The 24,204-nt window shown below is 38.4% G+C and overlaps 1 protein-coding gene across 1 annotated transcript in view; it reads left to right on the top strand.

Moving 5' to 3' along the window:
• Positions 1-3,099: 3,099 nt before the first annotated feature.
• STS (steroid sulfatase) overlaps positions 3,100-24,204 on the top strand; it is a 93,415-nt gene continuing 72,310 nt past the window's right edge. Inside the window, exons 1-4 of the mRNA XM_075522677.1 lie at positions 3,100-3,272; positions 5,052-5,173; positions 7,783-7,905; positions 17,656-18,079. Coding sequence (XP_075378792.1) covers positions 3,127-3,272; positions 5,052-5,173; positions 7,783-7,905; positions 17,656-18,079 — 815 coding nt within the window. The 5' untranslated portion in view covers positions 3,100-3,126. The remainder of the gene's footprint in view (positions 3,273-5,051; positions 5,174-7,782; positions 7,906-17,655; positions 18,080-24,204) is intronic.

Below are 24,204 nucleotides of genomic sequence, written 5' to 3'. Positions count from 1 at the left end.
CAGGACAGTGTCTACAGATACTTCTTTAGACTGGAGGAGTATCCAGCAATATTGTATCGGAGACATCTTTCAATAACATTTTTTTTTGTTGGTTTGCAAAATGAGAAATGGAGGTACTAAATGAGGCTAACTTCTCCAGGAATAGATCCAGACAATAAGAGATTTTCAGCCACTTAGCAAATGACAATGATCCAGTTGATACTGGGCACAGCTATTGTTAACTTTGCTGTATAGATTTATTTAATAATATTATATGAAGAGGCCATATAACATATACAGCTGAATATTTTAAATTTTGACGAAGGTGATTAATTTTCTTAGGTATTTTGGTGAATAGGTTATTTTCCTGCGGATGTTGTCTCGACACAGACTTGAAATCGCTTTAAAATTCAGATAAACTGTAGTCAGCTAATTTCTAAGATATTTCACTCATTTTTTAGATTTCTTTCATTCTGAAAAATCAAATACAGCTGCTAGTCTTGTTTCCAACAGTAACTTTGCTCAGTAGAGGGAAAATTAATTTGCTCTGTTCATTAGTGGCTAAAGACCCCACACATATTCAAAAAGACTACTCTCCATTCCTCCATACCTTCTAATTATAACACAGGATGTTTTGCTTGGACCAGTTGAATTAAACCTTGGAATTACTGTTTGTAAAACTTGCAAAACAGCTAGCTTTTTGCCTTTAAAATGATGGTTTTATTAGTGGAAGGAGTACATATTTCTAGGTTTTATTCAGACAATGTGAAGCCTACAGCAAAATTGAGGGCACTCTGTGAAATAAATGTGCAGGCGCTGTAAGCATCCATGCGACTCTATATATAATGTCACCAACATATACGTTGCCCTTTTCAACATCCCTATTACCATGTGTCTTAAGACCCTCGCAGTCTGAACAGTAGAGTAGGAACATAAGATACGGCAGCAGGTTATTCCTATCCTATGGGTCAATGTGTTAGTTGTTCTCTTGCAATGTGTGGGAAGCAATTCATGCTTGTTTATCTTTTCAGGGAAGAAAGGTAAATCTACTGCACGGATTAAAAGTCTGCACTATGGCAGGTGCTACACAGCTTCATTAGTATGGTAATTTGATGAAGGGTTGGTTATGTGCATCCCACCAGGCAGAACATGGTTAGTGTTTTAGTCTTAAAGTTTGTGTATGTATTTTCCATGTCTGAAACAAAGTAGATTGCTTCCCATGAAGTAAACCAGGTAACAATCTGTTGCTGCAGTGATAAGGGTGGGATCTTTATGTGTTGTCAGCTAAAGTCTAAACCAGAACTGTTGTCATCAGAGTGAGGTCAATGGGTTATAAAGTGTATGTTAAGCAGTAAAAATCAGCTAATATACTTATTAGTGTTTTATCTGTATGTGAACAAGCACTAGAAGAGTTAAAATCCTCTTTGCACCTATACTTTCTGACAGAATAGCAATGATGAAGGTTGAGAATCAGAAGTCCCAGTCTGTCTTGATTGATTCCCACTATCTTGATCTCTTCTCGCTTGTGTCAGTCCCAAGTCTTATCTGCGCAGGCTCTTCTTTCCAATCTGTTCCCTTCATCTTCCTTAATCATAACTCCTCAGCTCTTTCATCCCAGACACTCCCAGTTCTCTCACCTCTTTTCCTTGATTTGTTTTCCTATCCACTGTCATACCATCCCTTCCAGTTTCTTAGACCCTCTATGATTTCAACCTGCAATTCTCATTCTCATTCCAGCTGGGTCTCAAGCTTCCCTTCTTGCTCTTTATTCAAGTCAGTGCAGGCTCTTCCAGTTCTGACTACTTCATCTTCACTACAGATATTTTTACCCACCACACCTCACTGATTTATGACTCTGTCTCCCTTGATGTCTAGTCTCTTTGTACAAGCTCTTCCAGTTCTGGCTTCTTTATCTTCTCTTCAGTTACTTTTATCTACCATAATTCACTGATTTACAAGTTTTTTCTTTCTTGACCTGCTGTCCCCATTCTCTCTGGAAAATCTTGTTTCTAGTTCCTTTTCCTGCTCTTTCACTTTCAAATTTCTACCTCAGTCTTGGTTTCCTCTGCTTTCCTTCTTGTCCCAGCATAATCCAGAGTGCAGGTGTGACTCATGTCTCATCTGCATTTGAAAAAGGCTGCCTTCATCCAGAAAAGATGGGAGTATTACTAGGGGCAAAAGAGAGAGAGTCTCTGTTCTTTTTTGATGTGTGTACCTGGCACAGTCCATCACAGCCTAGAGGCACTCAATTTCAGCCAGGGCATAGTCAATGCAGTTTAAAACAGAGATATGACAAGTCCCTGTTTAGGTAAAATAGCATTCATAGCATGCACATCTGCAATAGACTGTGCTTTTATCATAAAAGCATATAATGGTGTGTAGTATTGTGTACAATACATTGTTCTTCCTGTTTTAAGTTGGATATAACATAAGCATTGTTTGTAGAATGTTGTGATAGAATATCAAATATTTTTACATAATTTTGCTATAGGCCCTGATATTTTAAACGTTTATGAAGAGTTTTTTCTTAAGCATTCCTTTCAATAATTTGGCAGTGCATCCCTTCATCCCCTTTGCCATAATACTTACTCCTGTCAAGAAGCTTGAGCAGGATTTTTTTTTTCCCTTGCTGAAGAGAAATTCAGTCATTTACTTCAGTAGCAGAATTGATGAACTTTTTTCTGCAATGAACCTTGGAAATTCTAGTCCTAAATGATTTCAGTTTCTGTGTTGTTCAACTCACATTTATACCTAAAGAAAAAAAAAAAAAAAAGCCTTATTTGCTCTCACGATTTACTGCTGTGTAGTGCATCTGTGTATGCAAAAGGATTGTCACGGAGGTTGTCACTAGTTCTTTGTTCATCGTTATTTAAAGGCTTCATCTGTGTAAAGGTGTGGAAGGAAAGATTAGCTATATACTAAAAGATGCATTTGTATTTTTAAAAAATATGGCAGAGAAAATAATGTAAAAAATAAAACCCTCTTGAGAAAAAAAAGCCAAATAAAAATAAACTATCTAATTTTCTTTTTGTCTTCTACTATACAATCCAAGGCAATAATGGGTTTAAATTAAATTAACAGTCAATTTTTAAAGAAAAGGTCTTTATCTATTATGTTTTCCACCTGTTTTTACACACCAGGAAGAAGATGAGACTCCTTTTATTCCTAATAATTTGCCAGTGTGCCATAAAGAGTGTCAATACCCACCATGCTTCAAATCCCAATGTCATTTTACTGATGGCTGATGATCTTGGTATTGGAGACCTGGGTTGTTATGGGAACAGAACTTTAAGGTATGATGATACATTTGGGGGAGTCATAGCTTTATATATTTTTTTTTTATTTAGCTATTTTTTTACATTTAGTTTTTTATATTTTAGGATTTTTTTAGATCATTAAAGTTAAAAACCCCCAGATATTCAGAGATTTGATTAGGTTCTTTGTAAGTAACCAAAGTTAATAACCTTTCCAGAGAATAGCATATTCGATCTTTGTTTTCTTAATAAGAAAAAAATTCTTATCTGTAGTATTTATCCCACTGAAAAGTTGCATCATAAACAGAGAATTGAGCAACCAACCAAATAAGCGTAGGTCTAGAGAAGCCAAGTATAATCAACAATTTTCTCTTAAAATATACATGATGCAAATACTACAAATTAAGCTTATTTTGAAGCACTCGTGATTTGAGACAAGCTTGTCACTAACCAATTGGAAATCAAGTGCTGATTTTTTTCCTTATTTTATCTTCATGCGTCAGTCAATAAATTCATTAAAACAAATGTTAATATACCTGAGTAATCAGTGTTCCCCAGTATGATCCTTACTACCAGCTTAGGCATGATGGTTGTGTAAACAGCAGAAGTTGTACCTAGTCATTGTGTTTCAGTGGTGCAAAGTCTTTGGTCAAGTTAAATACAACATTCAGACTAAAAGCACCATCCTTTCAAATGTTAAATACTCTTGTTCCTGCTGAAGTTAGTTGGAAGTAAAAACTCCTTATAACTCAAACTCAACAAAAATCACTCAAGTTACAGCTTCTAGTTTTAAACAGGAAAAAAATATATATAACACCGATGCTTGGATCACTTCCTTCCCAAGGACCAGATTTCCTCCAAGATCTATGTTCTCTGATGTGACAATTCAGAATTGGATCTTTGGCATATGAAGAAATTTCATCATACTGCTTGTTATCAGTACGTGATGTTACAGATCGCAAAGAAGTCCATAGGAAAATTAATGTTCAGACTCTTCAGACTTAGATGATGGGAGCGCTAGTGTGCCTTGAGGTCACGGTCATTAATCTCCCAGGTCAGGGACCTGTTGGAACATGCTGCAGCTCCTGAGCAGTCTGCATTCCTAGTTTTCTTTCTGTAGAACCAAAGGTACAGGATTTCTTCCTCCAGGAACCAGTTTTCATCTGCATGATGAGCCAGGTCACAGACAGGTTTCCCGTGCAGATATGGAAACTTGGATGTGCTCCTGGGTCTAATATTGCAGACATAGTCATTTCAGACATGTAAACATCGTTAATATAGAACCTAACACAGAGTCATGACTGTTTGAATCTCTCCTAATAACTGATGCCACGACACAACATTACCCCTACCCCAAAAAACTTTTGCTAGGGAAAGAGAGAAGTGACACCAAGGAGACGGTAAGGAAGGACAACCTTTCTGCAGTCCCTCCTCTCCCCATTGCTGAAGCAGAAAGGCCATGTAAGTAGCAAAGTTACAGTTCTGGGTCAAGGAATGCGTTAAAAAGGGTTGCAATATAACACGTCCAGGTGTCACAGTTTAGTACTGGCCACGAAGAGTAGATGAAAGCAGGGAAAAAGATTTTTGGCACAATGCCACATTGTCTCAGTTCAGTGTTGGCACCTAACGTAAGAATATTTGACACAAAAGTGTTTAGAATTGCAACACCACAATGGTTTTGATAATTTGCATACAGTAAGTCTTAACTTGATTTTCCTGATAGTTTTTGCCTCGGATGCCTTGATCTCACCATGTCCATTTCCAAATAATCATCTTTGTCTATTCTTTTATTTTTTTTTCCTGCTTATGTTTTTCTAGAACCCCTAATATTGACAGGCTAGCAGAGAAAGGAGTAACACTTACTCAGCATATAGCAGCATCCCCACTTTGTACTCCAAGCAGGGCAGCTTTCCTGACAGGGCGATATCCTATCAGATCAGGTAAAATCGCATTACTTTATTTATATATAAATATCATATTTTATTTGCAGTAAATTGTATGCATTTTTTTCTCTGGCTTTTCTTGATAACTTTATCATTACCGGGTTAAGTACTCATTTCAGTGACTAATCAAGCTCAGCAGAGTTGTTCAACATTTGAAATCTTCCATATATATGGGAAATTTTCATGTTTCAGAAGAGTTAACACAAAAATAAAGCTTTTTTTACTGAGGAAAAGATTTTTTTTTTTTAAATACTGAGGAAAAAATCTGATTATGGTTATTTAATGTAAGGAGCAGGCAAATTGCATCAACTTCCTCCGCTGTCCAAATGACTGTGGACTCTTTGCCTGCCTCCCCTGTTGCATTCAGGCTGCTCCCAGAATGTTGGTGGGCAGCCTGAGTGTTGCACATCACAGAAATGCATCTAGAAAGACACAGTGAAAGAAGCCGGTGTGAATCCTTCTACTCAGACATTTCTGTTTCTACAAAACCTTTTGGTTTAGACAAATTGTTATTTTTTCAGGGGAGGGGGGGAAAGGACAGTTCGTTAAGGTATTCCAGTAGCCCTTAAAGCTGGGAAGAAGAAAGCAAAAAATCTCCCTTCTTTGTAAGTATTTTTCTTCCATATCTACCCATACACGGTGTTAAGTATCCTATGAATACATGCGTTTAATAGCTTGTCTTACTTTTAAAGTACCTGATCCAAAGCCCAGTTGAGTCAGTAAAGATCCAGTCTGTTTATTTTAGTGTGCTGAGACTGAGCCCCTCAGTGCTTAGACATGCAACTTTAACATTCCCTTAACATCATTTTTAGCAAGGATCATTATACATTAATCAGATCACTTGTTCATTAGTGATAAAACATCCTGTCCTTGCTTCTGGGAATGAAAGCAAAGCAAGACTCTGGAGCCTACTTGATATGTTCGTGCTCATTCAAATCAAGTAACAAGCTTCTGCAAAAGTGCCAGCTAATATAACTTGCTAAATTTTCCATTACATTCAGCTGCAAAGGAAAATTTTATATACCTGTTACAGCTATATTGCTATTAATATTTACTGTAGGTAAAGCCACAGGTCACTTTCCATTACGATCTTTGTTCTTATTTCTGAAAAATTAGCATTTGAACTGATTTTTTTCTTAACTGATCTGCTTTCAGTTATACCTAGTCATTTCCATGTAGGTGCAAAAATTAAACTTTGTCTTAATTAAATGACAAAACTGCTAAATATGGACTACTTCCAAACATCGGTGAAGAAGTAGTAAGGGATTGTTATAGAAGATACTAGAATCATGATGTGGAATAAAATGTTAGAAATTTAAAACTCCTGCTAATAGGGTTGAAGAAAAATATTCCAAAATGCAGTATTTGATGAGACGTAAACTCAGACAAAGGTAACAATGGGGAAAAAAAACCCAAAATCATGGTTCTGCACTTTCATTCTGGTAACTTAAGGGAATTACACTGATTTCAGTTACAAGAGATCAAAGTACATAAAAATAAATATCAATACATATATAATAAATATAGATATGTATAGATGACAAAAACTACCTAAACTGTTGATCAATAAAGCTAGCTGGGGTGAAAAACTGAAGTCAACATTTGAAGGGTAGATTGAGCTCTCTTTAATAAACCAGTCTAACGAGTCTTTTTTCTCATCTAACCACAAGGGATACCTGAGGGAAGATTCTGGTTGTCTACATCAGTCATGTAACTTTGGCACTGCAATCATCCAGTTGCATAATTCAGACTTCCTGGAGAAGTCTGCACAGATTTGCATAGATATTCTGTGTTCTGTCTGTCTATACTTGGAGCCAGCTCTCATCTGGAATACTAGTAATCTAATTTTCATGAACCTGAGCTCTCAAGTTCCTCATCCTGAGAGTAGTTTATAAGCTCAAGTTTGTGTTCCTCAGACTCTCAGTATGTAGAAATTACTGTGCCTTATTTAGATGTTGTCTTGTTAGCTGATACCTGATGCTGCATTAATGCACTCTGTGTGCATTGAATCATGTGTTTTCATACCATTGGAGCACAGGTCCTTTCCCATCAAAGCTGAGTGCCCTAGCCACTCTGTTTCCAGAATCAGACTCTGTCTTGCTCTTTTTTGACTTCATGATATTTACATGCCCAGCTGTAAGACTGCCCTACTTCAACTCCCTTCTCTCAAATAACTTTAAAGGCTTGTAGAAAAATGCTTGTGAGGAAAGTGCAAGTTCTGAGAGTAGAACTTGGGAGTCATCTCGCGTAGTCCTCAGCTCTATTCCTTCCCTGTGTACAACAAAAATAAATTATGCAAGCTCAACTTCTTTCAGATATGTTATACTTTAGAACATCTACAGAAGGGCTGTAGCTGTTTATGTGATGGCTGGCCCCACAGTTATAAGCAGAAAATTTTTTCTCCACTTCTCAATTTCTGGTGTCAATACGGAAAAGACCTCGCTCAGCTAAATGGATGATTGTATCTGCCATTTGCAACATTTAGCATCTGGTGGTAATAAGTCATTTAAGTGATACCACCTAAAACAAAAAAGTGCATGCAGAAAGAATGAATGGAAATTGCTTCATTATATTATCCAAGTCTCATACATTTTCATTATATTTAGGAATGGCTGCCTTCTCACGAGTTGGTGTCTTCTTATTTTCTGCCTCTTCTGGGGGACTTCCTTCTGAAGAAATAACTTTTTCCAAACTCCTGAAGCAGAGAGGTTATGCAACAGCTCTAATAGGTAAAATTGCATACATACTTATTTTTCATTCATTTCAATCAAAAGAACATTAGCTTTCCATATAGGCTGTTAAAGGTCTGCATTAAGCTTTTTTCCCCCACAGCATAATGAGTTTATTTTTCTAGCACAAAGCTGAGCACGTTCCCATGCATATGTGAAACACTAATCAGGTAAGTATGTCTAATTCGCTTGCGTAGTTGGAGTCTCATTGTGCAAGGTAGTGAAGAAACATGATGAACAAATTGAAAATTAGTCAAGCTCTTGAAAAGTTTTCAGTATAAATAGGAGTTTGATTACAACAGAGAGACAATGAGGGATCAATCACAGGGTACCGGTCAGCACAGTGGTGGGAGTGATTTCACCAGTTTTCAAATATCCATAAAGTAGATAATGTAGTACTTGGGCTAACTGTCTGGATTCTCCTCTTAGTCCTCAGACAGAAATGAGCATTTCTAGGAAATTTGTCTCATCCTGTGGTAGATGTTTAATATAAAAATGTGTTTCTCATTATAAAGATAGTTCAGACAACTAACTGCAGCATAAATATCCTGTGATGGGTAAAAGGAATCTCACCGGGTGAATATTAAATGGAATTGGAATGAATATCATAAAGGTATAGCGTTTAAATAACGTGATTTTTTTTTCTAATTTGGCCACTGACTTATTCCACACTGCTTACATTTTAGAAGATTTTGTGAAATACAGCGTGTATTACATAACATACATTTCTGTACTGGAATTGCCAGGAAGTAGTTGTTTAGAGAACATCATACTGGAATGTTACTACATTCTTTTAGAAGCTGGATGCATGCAATTTGATTTTTAAATGTAACAAAAGATTGCAATTTTGGGAGTAATTTTTGATTAAAAATCAGGTTGTTTAGCAAGGCTAACAATTCACACCGCTGTTCAAAAAATATCCATATTATGTAGGTAACCAATGTGGATGTTCCTCACTAAAAAATCCTACTTAGCTATACCCCAGTCTTAGAAAGTATAAAATACCTTCATGTCCTGATAGATTCAAAACAGAAAACAAGAAAATCTTAACAGAAATATATTTAGTGCAGGTGTATTTGAACCATAGTGCCAAAAGGCTATTCATAATTCATCATGATCATGGAGTTAATTCCTATTGCTCCATATTCAAATAAAGACTGCAAAAAAATAATTTTTCTGTTTGTAACAAGCACTGTAATACAACTCATTTTCTGGGGCTGACCTAGTTAATGTTCTTTTTTTAACTGCTTTCATTGCAACATGACAGCTTGCCACTTAGATCTCCAGAAGTTATCTCCATGATGCTTAATGAACAATTCTTCCAAGTGGCCTGAATGATAGCTGTGAAACCATAAGATGTAATATTACCATATCCTTAGTGTATAATGAAGGCTTCCAAAAATCAAGAAGTGCATTAAAATTAAGGATAAAATATATGTAAATGACAAAAAGAAAAATTATGTAGATTTGAAGACTAGATAGACAGACACTGATTCCCAACCAGCCCATTTGCTGCCTCTGCTGGTATTCTTATCACATCATATTGGTCTAGGTCAGGGAGTCTTTGCTTGGTTCAGTCTAACTCAGCAGTTCCCAAACAATTAATTGTCAAATCCTGCACCAGTGATGGATTGGCATAAGGGTAATTTGAAGCCTTTCAGTTCCTCAAGCCTGTACTGTCACTTCTTTTTTTTGCCAAGTTTCTCTCCCCTTTACTCTCTAAGGACATTTTTTTCTTTCCTAAATGCATTTTCCTTTCTTTTTAATTTTTTTCCCTCCTCTGAATATATGCTTCCTCTTGCTTGATACATCCCTAGATATATTTTAGCTATAAATCTATTTTATGTATACACTTTTTTACCTCATTGTTTTTCCCCTGTGACACAAAGAAGGTGATATCCAATAGATCTGGCAGGAAGACACACAGTCAGAAGATCTGCAAAAAAACCAAGTTTTCTCAAAAAAGGCATTGAATATGTAACATTCACCAGTCAAGGATCCTGGAGAGTAGCAAGAAACGTTGATGTTTTGTAGAAAATAGCTATTCATAATGCAAAAATTCCACTGAAAGTAAATGGGTATTATTTTAACTACTGCTATACTCAATTACAGTTGAGTAAAGGTCAACTTTTCCTCGTTACTGTTATCCAGTGTGTTGTCTAGCATCCAGAGAAGTTTAAAATCCACCTGTGTAACTTATCTCCAAGTTTAAAATACTAATGGATAAACCAGGACTTGTATCTTTCCTCCAGAATGAGTTGTTGTAATATTTGGACACACCATCACAGTAGTGAGAAATACAAGATTGGCTGAGTCTATGAAGTAGGATTAATAGAACAGCTTAAAATTTTATCATATTAATAATATATGCATATAATTTATATTATTATTGCTATATATATGTTATGAATATATTTCTTTGAGCACATAAAATATTTGTTTGCATCTTGCTCTGCATCTTGCATCTTACTATTTATCTGAAGAACACAAAACCATACCAAAAGAAATATATCAGTATATACAACTCAGTTTTCAGACTGCTTCCTTTTCAACTGTCTGAGGGAAAAATAGAGGGAAAAATATACATTTTTGCAGCCTTTCCAGAATTCTGGGTTCTGAAAAACTGAGTTCCAAATGAAGTTTCTTGGCTGAATAGGACTTGCCTCTCATTTCCACTTGCCTTTCATTGCATTGCTTTTGCTCTGCAGAAATCTTAATTGTGGCAGAAGGAAAGGGAAAAAAACCTAGATCTCAAACTATTAAGGCACTCATAATTTACAATTAACACACAAATTTCACTCAAAGCTTGGTAGTCTGCTGAAATGCGTACGATGCTTGTGTGAAGTGTCCATACTATGAAGCTTCACTTGGCAAAGAGGTGAGAGCACTTTGCACTGCTCTCAGGTTCAGAAAATCCCCAGAGTATAAAGGACATTACAATAATCTGTTGAAACGCTAGCTCAGAGCAGGGGTTATTGTCACAGGGAATGAAACAAAATGTGTATTATGGACCCTGTGTATTGGAAAAAGCAAGCATCACTTGCTTTTTCAGAGTAGCGCAGGACCTACCAAACCCCTCTACCTTATCAGCCATTTGACAATGGCAATTGTGTCTTTCCATGCTTCTGTTGCTTTTCCCAGCTAACCTGTTCTCTCCTTTGTTTGGCTTAAGTTGCTTCTGAACAAATCTTTTTTTGAGGCCCAAGTTCATCTTGACATTGAACAATTTGTTGTGCTTGCTAAAACCCTTGCAATAAAAATAGGTCCTGTATTTTCCCCTGTCCTAATTTGTTGTTGCAAGATTCTTCTGTCCTGGCTTGCAGTGTCTAGTTTTATTGAGATTCAGTTTAAAAAACTTCTTTATGTCATAATAAATGACCTTGAAAGTATATTTATTTTGTTTGGGTTTCTTTTTCATATTTTTTTTACTGAATTATAGGTGCTTTGAGATTGACAAATAACAGCAAAAAGTTTAAAATTAAAGCTTTAAGTTCGTTTATATTTGTGATCTAAGTCTCTACCTTTATTTCAATTACCAAACTTGATGAGAGTCATTTCATGCTGACCTTGCTACACATCTGGCTTTACAATTATTCCATAAAGACAGTCATGTAAACCTAAGAGAAAACATGGAAGCATTTATTTTCCAAAATCTGTATCTTTGTTTGCTAGGAATGAAATCCGGAGTTGCAGTCTTAGGTAGCCATCTACGGCACCATTATAACATCTAAAAATTCAGTACAGTGGTCTACATTGCTATTTTTGTAATCAACCACAGTAACGTTCACTGGACCATGTCAAAATCAGTGAGTACAGCCGTTCTGCCTGCGGAAAGTAGAATACCACCTCAGGTGAGGCGGGCCATCTGACTGTGGGAAAACTTCTGATGGGATGAGAAAGCTGTAGAGGCCTCCATTCCACTGGCACATAAGCAGACCTGAAAATGCTTTTATACCTGCTTCTATGATATACAGAATGTATTTCTAACCTAAGACCATCAAGACATGTGCGAGGAGAACTGGACTCTCAACTAAACATTCAATTAGGCTCAAGATTTCTGTGGTATTTTTCTCCACCTTTGCTGATGCGTGAACTTGGGCACACGACATTCCCATCCCATACCTTAGTTCTGTTGTTTGTGAAAGAGGAATAATGACATTGAGCCCATCCACAGTATCCCCCTCCACAGTACGTAAAAGTTTTGATTTGGCAGAGCCGGCTCGATTGGCAGATCCCCTAGTGCTGACTAACCAGGTGGCTTTTGCTAAATGTGTATCCCAATGTTTGAATGCCCCACCACCCATTGCTCTCCGTGTAGCCTTTAACAGTCCATTGTATCATTTGACTTTCCCGGAGGCTGGTGCATGATAGGGGATGTGATATACCCACTCAATGCCGTGCTGTTTGGCCCAGGTGCCTGTGAGGTTGTTTTGGAAATGAGTCCCATTGTGTGACTCAGTTCTTTCTGGGGTTCCATGTTGCCATAGGACTCGCTTTTCAAGGCCCAGGATAGTGTTCTGGGCGGTGGCATTGGGCACAGGATGTTTCCAGGGATCCGGTGGTGGCTTCCACCATGGTAAGCACATGGTGTTTGCCTTGGTGGGTTTGTGGGAGTGTGATATCATCGATCTGCCAGGCCTCCCCATATTTGTGTTTCAGCCATCGTCCTCCATACCAGAGAGGCTTTAACCGTTTGGCTTCTTTGATTGAAGCGCATGTTTCACATTCATGGATAACCTGTGCAATAGTGTCCATAGTTAAATCCACCCCCTGATCATGAGATATGTTGCATCGCTTCCTTGATGGCCTGAGGTGTCATGGGCACACTGAGCTATAAATAATTCACCCTTATGTTGCCAGTCCAGATCCACCTGAGCCACTTCAATCTTAGCAGCCTGGTCCACCTGCTGGTTGTTTTGATGTTCTTCAGTGGCCTGACCCTTGGGTACGTGAGCATCTACATGACGTACTTTTACAACCAGGTTCTCCACCCAGGCAGCAATATCTTGCCACAATGCGGCAGCCCAGATGGGTTTACCTCTGCACTGCCAGTTGCTCTGCTTCCATTGCTGCAACCACCCCCACAGGGCATTTGCCACCATCCATGAGTCAGCACAGAGATAGAGCACTGGCCACTTTTCTCATTCAGCAATGTCTAAAGCCAGCTGGATGGCCTTTACTTCTGCAAATTGGCTTGATTCCCCTTCTCCTTCAGCAGGTTCTGTGACTTGTTGTATAGGACTCCATACAGCAGCCTTCCACCTCCAATGCTTTCCCACAATACAACAGGACCCATCAGTGAACAGGGTGTATTGCTTCTCATTTTCTGGCAGTTCATTGTACAGTGGGGCCTCTTGCGCACACATCCCCTCCTCCTCTGGCGATATTCTGAAATCTTTGCCTCTGGCCAATCCATGATCACTTCCAAGATTCCTGGGCAACTGGGGTTTCTGTTGTGGGGGAATGGAAACTGGGCAACTGGGGGATCCGTTGTGTGATCAGTGCAACCCATTTACTCCACATAGCATCAGTTGCATGATGTGTACAGGGGACCCTCCCTTTGAACATCCAGCCCAGCACCAGCAGTCGGGGTACCAGGAGGAGTTGTTCTTCAGCACCAACCACTTCTGACGCAGCTCGAACCCCTTCATATGCTGCCAATATCTCTTTTTCAGTTGGAGTATAGTGGGCCTCGGATCCTCTGTATCTCTGACTCCAAAACCCTAGGGGTCGACCTCGAGTCTCCCCTGGTGCTTTCTGCCAGAGGCTCCAGGTAGGACCATTCTCCCCAGCTGTGGTGTGGAGCACATTTTTTACATCTTGCACTGCTCAGACTGGCCCAAGGGCTACTGCATGACCTATCTCCCGTTTAATTTGTTCAAAGGCTTGTCGTTGCTCAGGGCCCCGTTTGAAATAATTCTTCTTTTGGGTCACTTGATAGGGCTTACAATTAGACTGTAATTTGGAATATGCATTCTCCATAAACCCACAACGCCTAAGGAACCTTGTGTTTCCTTTTTGCTAGTTGGTGGAGACATGGCTGTTATTTTGTTAATCACATCCATTGGAATCTGACAACGTCTGTCTTGCCATTTTATTCCTAAAAAATGGATCTCCTGTGCAGGTCCCTTGACCTTACTTTGTTTTATGGCAAAACTGGCTTTCAGGAGGATTTGGACTATTTTCTTCCCTTTCTCAAAAACTTCTTCTGCTGTATTGCCCCACACGATGAGGTCATCAATGTATTGCAGGTGTTTTGGAGCCTCACCCTGTTCCAGTGCCATCTGGATCAGCCCATGGCAAATGGTAGGGCTGTGTTTCCACCCCTGGGGCAGTCGATTCCAGGTGTACTGGACGTCCCTCCAAGTGAAAGCAAACTGTGGCCTGCACTCTGCTGCCAAAGGGATTGAGAAGAACGCATTAGTGATATCAGTTGTGGCATACCATTTGGCTGCTTTGGACTCCAGTTCACATGTAAATTCTAGCATATCCAGCATGGCAGCACTCAGCAGCAGTGTGACTTCATTCAGGCCACGATAGTCTACTGTCAGTCTCCACTCTCCATTAGACTTTCGCACTGACCCTATGGGACTGTTAAAAGGTGAGCGAGTCTTGCTGATCACTCCTTGTTTCTCCAGTCGATGAATCAGCTCATGGATGGGAATCAGGGAGTCTCGGTTGGTGCGATGTTGCCTCCGGTGCACCGTCATGGTGGCGATCGGCACCTGTTGTTAGGTGACCCTCATCGGTCCCACAACAGAAGGGTCCTTTGAGAGACTGGGCAAGGTAGACAGCTGTCTAATTTCCTCTGTCTCCAAGGCAGCTATACCAAAAGCCCACCAGTATCCTTTTGGGTCCTTGAAATGCCCTCTCCTGAGTTAGTCTATGCCAAGGATGCACGGAGCCTCTGGGGCTCACTTCAGCCTCCAGTACAGTCAGCTGTTGGGATCGCCCTGTCACTCCAGAAATACAGATGGGTTCTGCCCCTTTATAGCTTGATGGCATTAGGGTACACTGTGCACTGGTGTCTACTAGAGCCTTATATTCCTGTGGATCTGATGTGCCAGGCCATTGAATCCACACAGTCCAGTAAGCCCAGTTGTCCCTTTCCTCCACCTGGCTGGAGGCAGGACCCCTCTAGTTCTGGTCATAGTATTCGTTACTCACTTTGTGTAGAGATGAGTGAGGAGTCCCTTCAGTAAGATCAGAAGTAAGATCAGCCCTTCTAGTCTGTCTGGGGAACTGCCCAGTGGAAACAGGAGCAGCAATTTTCCTGGAAGAACCCCCTTGTGTGATTGTTTTTCCTTGTAACTCACGTACTCGTGCCTCTAGGGTGAAGGTAGATTTTCCATCCCACTTCCTCATGTCCTCTCCATGGTCATATAGGTAAAACTACAGCATGGCCCCTGGTATGTATCCACTGTATCCTCTCTCTTGAGCAGAAGAACGCTAACTCCTAATATCTGAGATGGTGATTTGTACAGGTGGGGAGCAGGACATACCCTCTTTGAATCGTTGGAACTCCTGGGACAGTTTCTCGGCTATCATGTCCAGCAGTTTCTCCACAGCCGAGATGCAGCCCCTTAGGGAGGAAGAAAGACTTTCTTCGTATTGCCAGAGTTGACCAGCCAATTCATCCACTGTAACTTCCTTTCCATGTTTCCAGGTCATTACTGCCAATGAGTTGGCATACAATGATGGTGCGCTCCATACAAAGTTCCACCACATGGGTTGCGTGCACTTGACTTCATCTGGTTCTTTGGATTTAAGATGTCCAGATCATCTTAAATCATCTCCAGCATGGCTAATTCCCTCAGGTACTGGATACCTCTCTCCATTGCGGTCCGCTTGCCTGGGTGACATATAACATCTTCCTTGAAGGGATACCTTTTCTTCATAGCTGACAGGAGTCACCTCCAGAGGCTGAGGACTGGTGCCCCTTTTCCAATCGCTGTGTCAATGCCCCCTTCCCTAGAAAGGGATCCCAGCTGCTTGGCTTCCCTACCCTCTAATTCCAGGCTACTGGCCCCATTATCCCAGCATCGGAGCAGCCAGGTGACAATGTGCTCACCTGGATGACAGCTGAAATCTTTTCACATATCTTGCAGCTCACTGAGGGATAGAGATTGGGTGGTTACCATCTCATTTATGAGTTCTTCCTCTCCCTCTGAGGAAGAGGAGGAACCCTCGGGGGGAAGAGGGGAATTCTTCCTCTTCCTCCTCCTGTTCTCATGATGGCCCTTCTTTAGAGTAGTCTGCCTCCTTGCTGGTGGGGCACTATGCTGCTTCCTCCTGCTCCCTCTTAAGAGAAGCTTCTTCACCCCTTACTAATTAAGCTGGCTTTTGTTTCCAAGATTTTTTCTTGTGTATGGGGGCAACTGGTACCAGCACGAGTTGGTTCCCTGGTTCAGCTGCAGTGGAGCAGTCACCAGGGTTGGAGTAGCCACAGTGCCTGTCGTGGGGGTTGGAGTTGACACAGTGCCTGTTGCAGGGGATGGAGTAGATGCAGTATTCTTAAATATTTGTTTAACCCTAAGCAAGACCTGACACACATTCAGGAGACATAGTAGTAAGAACATGCTGGTTTGAACATCCCAAGGTGTCCTGGTTTCGGCTGGGATATCCTAGTAGCTGGTATAGTGCTGTGTTTTGGATTTAGTATCAGAATAACATTGATAACACGCTGATGTTTTGGCTGTTGCTAAGTGGTGTTTACACTGGTCAAGGACTTTTCAGCTTCCCCTGCTCTGCCGGGCGCACAAGAAACTGGGAGGGGGCACAGCCAGGACAGCTGATCCAAACTGGCCAAAGAGCTATTCCATACCATATGATGCCATGCTCAGTATAGAAACTGGGGGGAGTTGGCCAGGGGGCAGCGATCGCTGCTCAGGGACAGGCTGGGCATCAGTCAGTGGGTGGGGAGCAATTGCATTGTGCATCACTTGTTTTGTACATTCTTTTATCATTACTATTGTTATTATTTTCTCTTCCTTTGCTGTCCTACTAAACTGTCTTTATCTAAACGCACAGGATTTACTTTTTTCTCCCAATACTCTCCCCTATCCCACCGGGGGTGAGGGACAGTGAGCGAGTGGCTGTGTGGTGCTTAGTTGCTGACTGGGGTTAAACCACGACAGTCCTTTTTGGAGCCCAACAGGCGGCTTGAAGGGTTGAGATAATGTTAGATCTGACCAGAACATGTTAAAACAAATTTGTTATAAGCATTCATTATATTACTTTAGTAGTTTCTGGTCACAATGTTGATTTATTTGCTCTCAAAGTTGTTGTATTTGTTCTCAGGGTTGTGTTATGTAACACCTTGCTTGCCTTATATACTGTTTATCAGTTTTTTAGAAAGGATATTTCGTAACTGCATATTGGCTCTTCCTAAGTAGCTGCTACAAAATGGCGTTTTCTTATGACTACTTAACTACACATGCAGAAAGGATTCATTTTCAAAGTTAACTATCTGTTAGGGCTCTGTTGTTCTTCAGTGACCTGCTAGCCCACTCAGGTTTTAATGGTCTCCATCAAGAGCTGTGCCAGGCTATTTCTAACTAAAACGAAGAGGCAGACATGAAACAAAGTCTTTGATGAAGGCATAAAGAAAGATTAGATAGAAAATAGCGATCCACACAAGAAGTCCTTAGGGTGGGGGATATCAGTCAGATAGTGACAGTTTGGAATAGTGGACATTATAAGTTTGATGATTTAACTACAAAAATACTGCCTGTCCTTCTCTCTTTGTAGGAAAGTGGCATCTTGGGATGAACTGTGAAAGCAGTAATGACTTCTGTCACCACCCCCTCAGTCATGGATTTGATTACTTTTATGGGCTTACCGTGACCAATTTTAGAGACTGCAAACCTGGCCAAGGCAGCGTATTTTTAAAAGGGGCTCAGAAATCCCTTGTCATCCCAGTCCAAATTGCTGGAATCACCCTGGTCTCTTTGGCAATAATGCAGTACATTGGCCTCCTCAAGGTACTTTTCCAAGCGTTGGCTTACTGCTTGTTAATAACCGCTATTTCACTTGCGGTTTTGATCTTTTTTTTTTATCATTTTCAACACCTGAACTGCTTCTTAATGAGGAACCATCAGATTATCCAGCAACCACTATCCTATGAAAACCTTACTCAGAGACTGACAAAGGAAGCCCTGCAGTTTATAGGAAGGTAGGTTTCTAACTGTGTTATAAGTTAATGCTGGCATTCCACAATGACAAAGCTTCTGAAAAAGTAGAAGAAAAATGTGAACTGCTGGGCACGAGGAATATGTCATATCATATCATAATTTTTTTCCTTTAAAAGATGACTGAAGTTAATCTTTTTAGTGAAAGTGACTGTTTTTTTCTCTGAGGTATGTCATTATTTTCTCTATAAAAATTAAAACCTATTTATATTTACATGTTTCAGAAAAATTTTTCAAAAAGTATTTAATCTTTTAGGACTTTCATTCTTGAGAATTTCATGTAACTTGAAATATGAAAAATCTTTTGTGGTGTCACTTAATTATGTGAAAGCACAATGCAGAATCATAATCCATGACTTTTCTGGAAAGGGAAACTGTTCTTCATCATTGATTTGATGTATCCATTAAATGGCATTCATAAGGCCAATTTTTTAAGATACTGTCATTTTAGATGCCTCCACTTTTATGCCAGATTCATTTTGAAAAGATTTGATTTACAGAAGTTAGGAAATAAATGTTATTTTGAAAGCAATGATTTTTTAATAACCATCACATTGGGTCGCCTAAATATTGGATGTACAACATCATCCTTAGTCATTCTTCATTTTTGCAAAGTTAGCTACTTTGGTGTAATTGTCACTACAAGGCTTTTAATGGGATCAAATCATAAAAGTATGCATTTGTATATCCTGAAATATAAATCAATATATTTCGAGCAAAAATATTTCATCCATTTAACAACTTGAAAAATATGCCAAAGTATTTTTCTCAGTCATTTTTGAAACAGGTTGCACCATTTCTAAAAATAATTAATCAAAAGTAAGAACATGTTCTAAGACATAAGTCCCTTAATTACTATTCTGAAAAGTATGTACCAAGTAGTTACTGCAAATACATTCTCATGGTGTTATTGCTGAATGAACACTTATACCAAAGAATCAGAGGCTAAATCTTCTAGAATTGATGACTGCATGCAGTAGTCATCAAGATTGTTAGTAAGAAAAAATACTTACCTAAAATCTTGATCTCATACTGCAATTTTTCAATAATTTCTATCATTATAAATATTTGATGTAGCATCTCTATTCATCATACCAAAATAAAATGGGGTTTATATCAAATTTTTTTAAGTGAGTAAGTCTTCCTAACAATCAACATTCTCATAAGTATTTATAACTAAACTAAAACATCTTTATTTCCTCTTGACAATGGTGATAGATATAAAGATACCTTCTCATCTACATTCTAACTAATTTAAAAGTGAAGTACTTTGTTTACTACAAACACACACACACATACCGCCCTTTGAAAATTGTTGAGAAGTTATTTGCTTAGTGACCAAGCATTTGGTGATTTTAAAAGACTGTTGAGTACATTAACTATATGTTGGCAGATTCTTCCGTGATTTACAAGTATGTAATGTGCCTGTAGTGATTCGTAATGTTTTGGATATCGCTGAATGTTTCATTGATTTCAATGCAATGACAAGAAAGTGCTAGCCCCAAAACAAGTTCAAGACTGGAAATCAATACTAGAAAACTAGTAACTCCTTTAACTTTATTAATATTCATAACGTGCACAATGTTATTATATAGCTTAGTCAGTGTTTAGAGCTGGCAAAACAACATATCGTCTAAGTCAGCATAGCTTTGTTGACACAGCTGGAGGTAAGTGGCTTTACATCAGCTGGGCACTTGGCCCCAGTTATCAATGTAGTTTCCAGACAAAACTAGTGTTAAATTGAAGTCAAGGTTAATAGCACATATTCGTAATTTACAATAAACTTTGTTACAGGAATGCTGCAATTACAGTAAGAATTATAATCCAGACAATTCAGAGTCAATGTTAAATTAAAGAATATCCAAGCACATTAAGGTATTGAGAAGCAATTAGGGCATTCAAGCAATCTTAACTGTGCCCTGTAGTGAATTCACATGCAAAGTATATGACCATAAAACTTGCTTCTGGGGATAGGAGTAATTAGATTAATATTCACTGAACTGATCTGTCCCATATGATAGTATGAGCAACAAAATCAATATTTGCTTTGACACAGTGATTCTGACATTATATAGTTCATACCTGTCAACTCCAGTGCACCAGTAGACCATTGCTTTTATGACTAATATACTGACTTTGGCCATTTGTAGGGGAATGGCTGTCAAGAGGCAACCAGTTTGCAGCAGCAGTCAGACCTCTGGCACTCATAAGTGAAGGGCCACCAGGTTTTTGGAAGCTCCACAGCATTCTTATGGTTCCACTTTCAACGAGCAGTTTCCCTCAACCCTCCTTTAGCCACGTTTGACTCAACGACTTTATTTTTCATACAGGCTTCTTTTGTTTAAATAATACAATAAGTAGCAAGCTCGGTCCTGTACACCAGTAGTCTCTGTGCACAAGTATACCAGAGTTCAAACAATAGTGAATTTGACGAATTCGGAGTCATTTGCCTTCACTGGTTCTTAATACATTTTATCATCAAACTAAAAATCATCAGCTATCATGCATGTTTTAATTGGTTAATTATCTTTACAGTAAATATATGATGAAACTCCAATCTTCAACAGCACAACCCTTTTATGCTATATTTATATATAATATATATGAATGTATATATAGTTATATATATATATATAAATTGCAACATATGTTTTATTTATGTAAGTTTATTATACCTATTACCTATATTACCTTTATAAGTTCTTCAGAGTTCAGGCAATGGACTTCCTGACATTATTCTCTTTCCCAGCTATTTCTCAGTCGTATTGTCAGCTTTATGACTTCTTACCGTGTATATAATCATTAGATTTTGTATTTTTCAAGTCTTCTCATAATTTCTTCATAGCATATAGCTATGTGCTGTTACACTTACTTTGATCTGTTTTTTGGAGACGTGATACTGTATTTGTTCTTCCTTAGTCTAGGATATGTGTATTACTGTTTTCTTTTGTCCCTAGGTAGATTGAAGGAGAGCAAATACAATATTCAGTGCTCAGAAATGGCACTGGAGAAGACTATATTCAATATAAAATTACAAGTGTCAGATCCAGTGCATGAAAACACATACTAATTTAGTTGCTTACCCTAATTGTAAGTGGGTGGGTCAGCTCAGTGTACATTAATTCTAATTACTTTTTCCCAAGAGCAAGTGTGTGTACATATTATAAGCCTATCAGAACACTCTCTAGACATTACAGTATATTTGAAAGTCAAATAGAAGCTAATTATTTCATGTTAAGTTCAATGTGGTTGTCACTCGTGTCTTCAGCATGTCCTTTAATGACCAGCTGCACAATCCAAATTTGGAAAATGGCAGAGACCTGTTTTTAATGTATCAGAAATTAACAGACAAAAGTTACACTCTATGGTACAGAACACCTCCCTGACAATTTTGGATAGCTGATCACAATTAATAATAATATTTTAAAAAAAATCCTAATGAAATCTAACTTCTGGAAAACCGTAGTTGCATACAAGCATGTTTATATTCAAAAGCTATGGTGAAGATAATGTTGAACAATTTCCATGCAGATTTATTTTTTCAGTCATAGATTGCATAGCCATAATATTAAAAATTTTGTGATGTCAGTTAATACATTTTTAATTTTCTTTTTATCTATCCTGTTTCAGGCCTTGAAACACTTTTACAACACATATTCAAATTTATTTTCATCTAATCTAGCAGACTGTGGTTTAGAGGTTTTCCGTATATCACTAGGTCTTAAGATCAGGCAGTTGGCATATTGTACTGGAGTTAAAGTTCTGAAATCAAGTGTTTTTATGAATCCTACAAGAAGATTCCTTATAGTTTACAGCAAAATACAAATTATAGAGAACAGCTTGTATCTCTTTGTATACATATGATGCGTATGTCCACATGTATTAAAAAAGGGTAGTAAATTATAAGCCATAACAACTCCACTGGATCTTCATCCCTTTTTCTCAGCCCTCTGCATGTTCCTTTTGAATAGAAGAACTAAAATATTTATTCATATACTTTAGGACCATCTGAAAATTGAAGATTTTAGTCATTTAAGAATGATTAAGGACCTAACTACTTCTGCAATGAGTGACAGACTGCATTTTAAATGGAACACTTCTAAAAAGCAGTATGTCTGTATACTGGGCTCCAAAGTTTTGTGGGGGAGAGGGATTTAGTAATAAGTATAATTTGTAGTAGGTGAGAAATTTCTTTTTTTTCCCCATGCTTATGAGAATGTATTTCTGAAGGGGAGAAAAAAGGTTATATACAAAGGAAATAAAAACATACATGAATTGTGTACCTTAAGCATTTAAAGGAAGAAATAGGCATGAAATTAGAGATGTCAAAAGTGTCTTGGCTATTTGCATGGAAGAATAATTTAAAAAATGCAGATATAATAGTAACACATCCTACTTTTAATATTTTCTAGAAAGAGTCAGATTTCCCATATTTTTACATTTTTTTCCCTTTCTCATTCCATTTTCAACACCCTTTCTGGTTTTGTTAAGTTACACCCAAGTGGTCTGGAGTTCTTATTTCTGACTTTGAAAAATTTTGAAAATATGAGATTTGTGTTTTAAGGTGTGTCTTTTAAAAGAGTAGGACAGAAATATTCATTCATTAATTCATTCCTGCTTACAAGGATTTTAGCACTGTTAGCAGTCAGAACAAAACAAAATCCAGCTTGTAGGGCAAAGTCCTGCTTTGATACAACTAAGCCATGGTTTACCTTTTTCTTGTGCAGGAACAAGGCTTAATGAAGTGCATTCAGCCAGTCCAGTCACAAAGAGCACTGTCTAATTGGTGATCTAATCTGGAAGTAGAGGAGGGAGCCATGGGGAATAAGCATTGAATGAACTTATACACTGGGGGGATATTGAAGAAAAAGAATGTTTTTAGTAAAAGGAGAGTTACAGGAAAGGAAAAGTTAGTTTTGCATCTGCCTGTTACACACTGTTACATATTTGTGCTGACAATGTATCTTCAGATTATATACTGTAACATTTTTGTTTTCTTTCATCTTAGCTGTGACTCTGATGTACTGTAACTATGTGAAAAAGACATATTCACGTTCAATAAGTCTTATTAAATCATATCTGCTTATTCTTATAAGAGGTAATATATTTTACCCCTATATCTATTTCAAATAATAGTTCTTTGCAGGCTATTTCAGTCTTATGGGTGAATTAGCTGTAATTTATAGTACTTTGGGGATTCCGGAAACAATTGTTAACCCAGTTTTAACACAGCACAGTGTTTGCCCAGCTCAGGCAAAGCCAAGTATATCTGCTTTCATAGTCAGCTGCTGTGAATCGTAGTACCTCCACTGGTATAGGGGCTGTAGTGGTCTAACAGGTTAAAAATATGTACTTTATGACAGAGTGTGAGGATAATTTCACACCTAGGGAAAAAAAAAAAAAAAAGTTGTTCAGGAAGATCGTACTGTCCATCATATTAAAAGTTAATTTAGAATGTATTGTGAAAAAGTAAAATGGAACCCTGTCATGTCATGCTCCCATCTTGTTTCGAGTACAAACTCATACTTGAAATCTCAGTGTGATTTGACAACCGCAGGCCAACAAATTCAGAGCCTTACCTGTTGCTCTGCTGCAGCAGTCTTAGATTAACATCAATGCACAGAAAAACAATAATACCCAAGGAGTTTTCAGTGCAGCAAGTATTCAGAGCAAAATTGCAGGAAAAAAGTTAAAAGACCCATGTGTGAAGCACAAAGTGAGATTAGTTGTAACTTGCTCTCTCACCCACTTTAAAGCTGTGTTTTACAGCTCAAGCCTGAACTGAATCCTCAAGTAATGTAAAGACTCCTCACACTAACAAAGAAGAATCTAGTACTATGCAATATGCAGAGGAGTGACCAGCAACAGGGTGCTTTTAGATTTTTTCAAGATCAGTTAAGCACACATTAAAGGATGTCTTATGTCGGGTATGTGTAATTTCTCTGGCTACTCAGTAAATTGAAAAGACTCTGTGATGCATGTTAGGATGAAAATTTTTACTTTATTTGAGTAGGTGAATCTCAGATCTTTTGAAACTGAAGTTCCCTGTGTTTGAGCTGTGTAAAAGATAGTGGCAATACATTTTTGAAGGAGCTGTTTACTGAAGTGT

Source organism: Mycteria americana, chromosome 1 (assembly GCF_035582795.1).
Source record: "Mycteria americana isolate JAX WOST 10 ecotype Jacksonville Zoo and Gardens chromosome 1, USCA_MyAme_1.0, whole genome shotgun sequence".
NCBI lineage: Eukaryota > Metazoa > Chordata > Aves > Ciconiiformes > Ciconiidae > Mycteria > Mycteria americana.
This window is presented reverse-complemented; position numbering and strand designations above follow the sequence as displayed.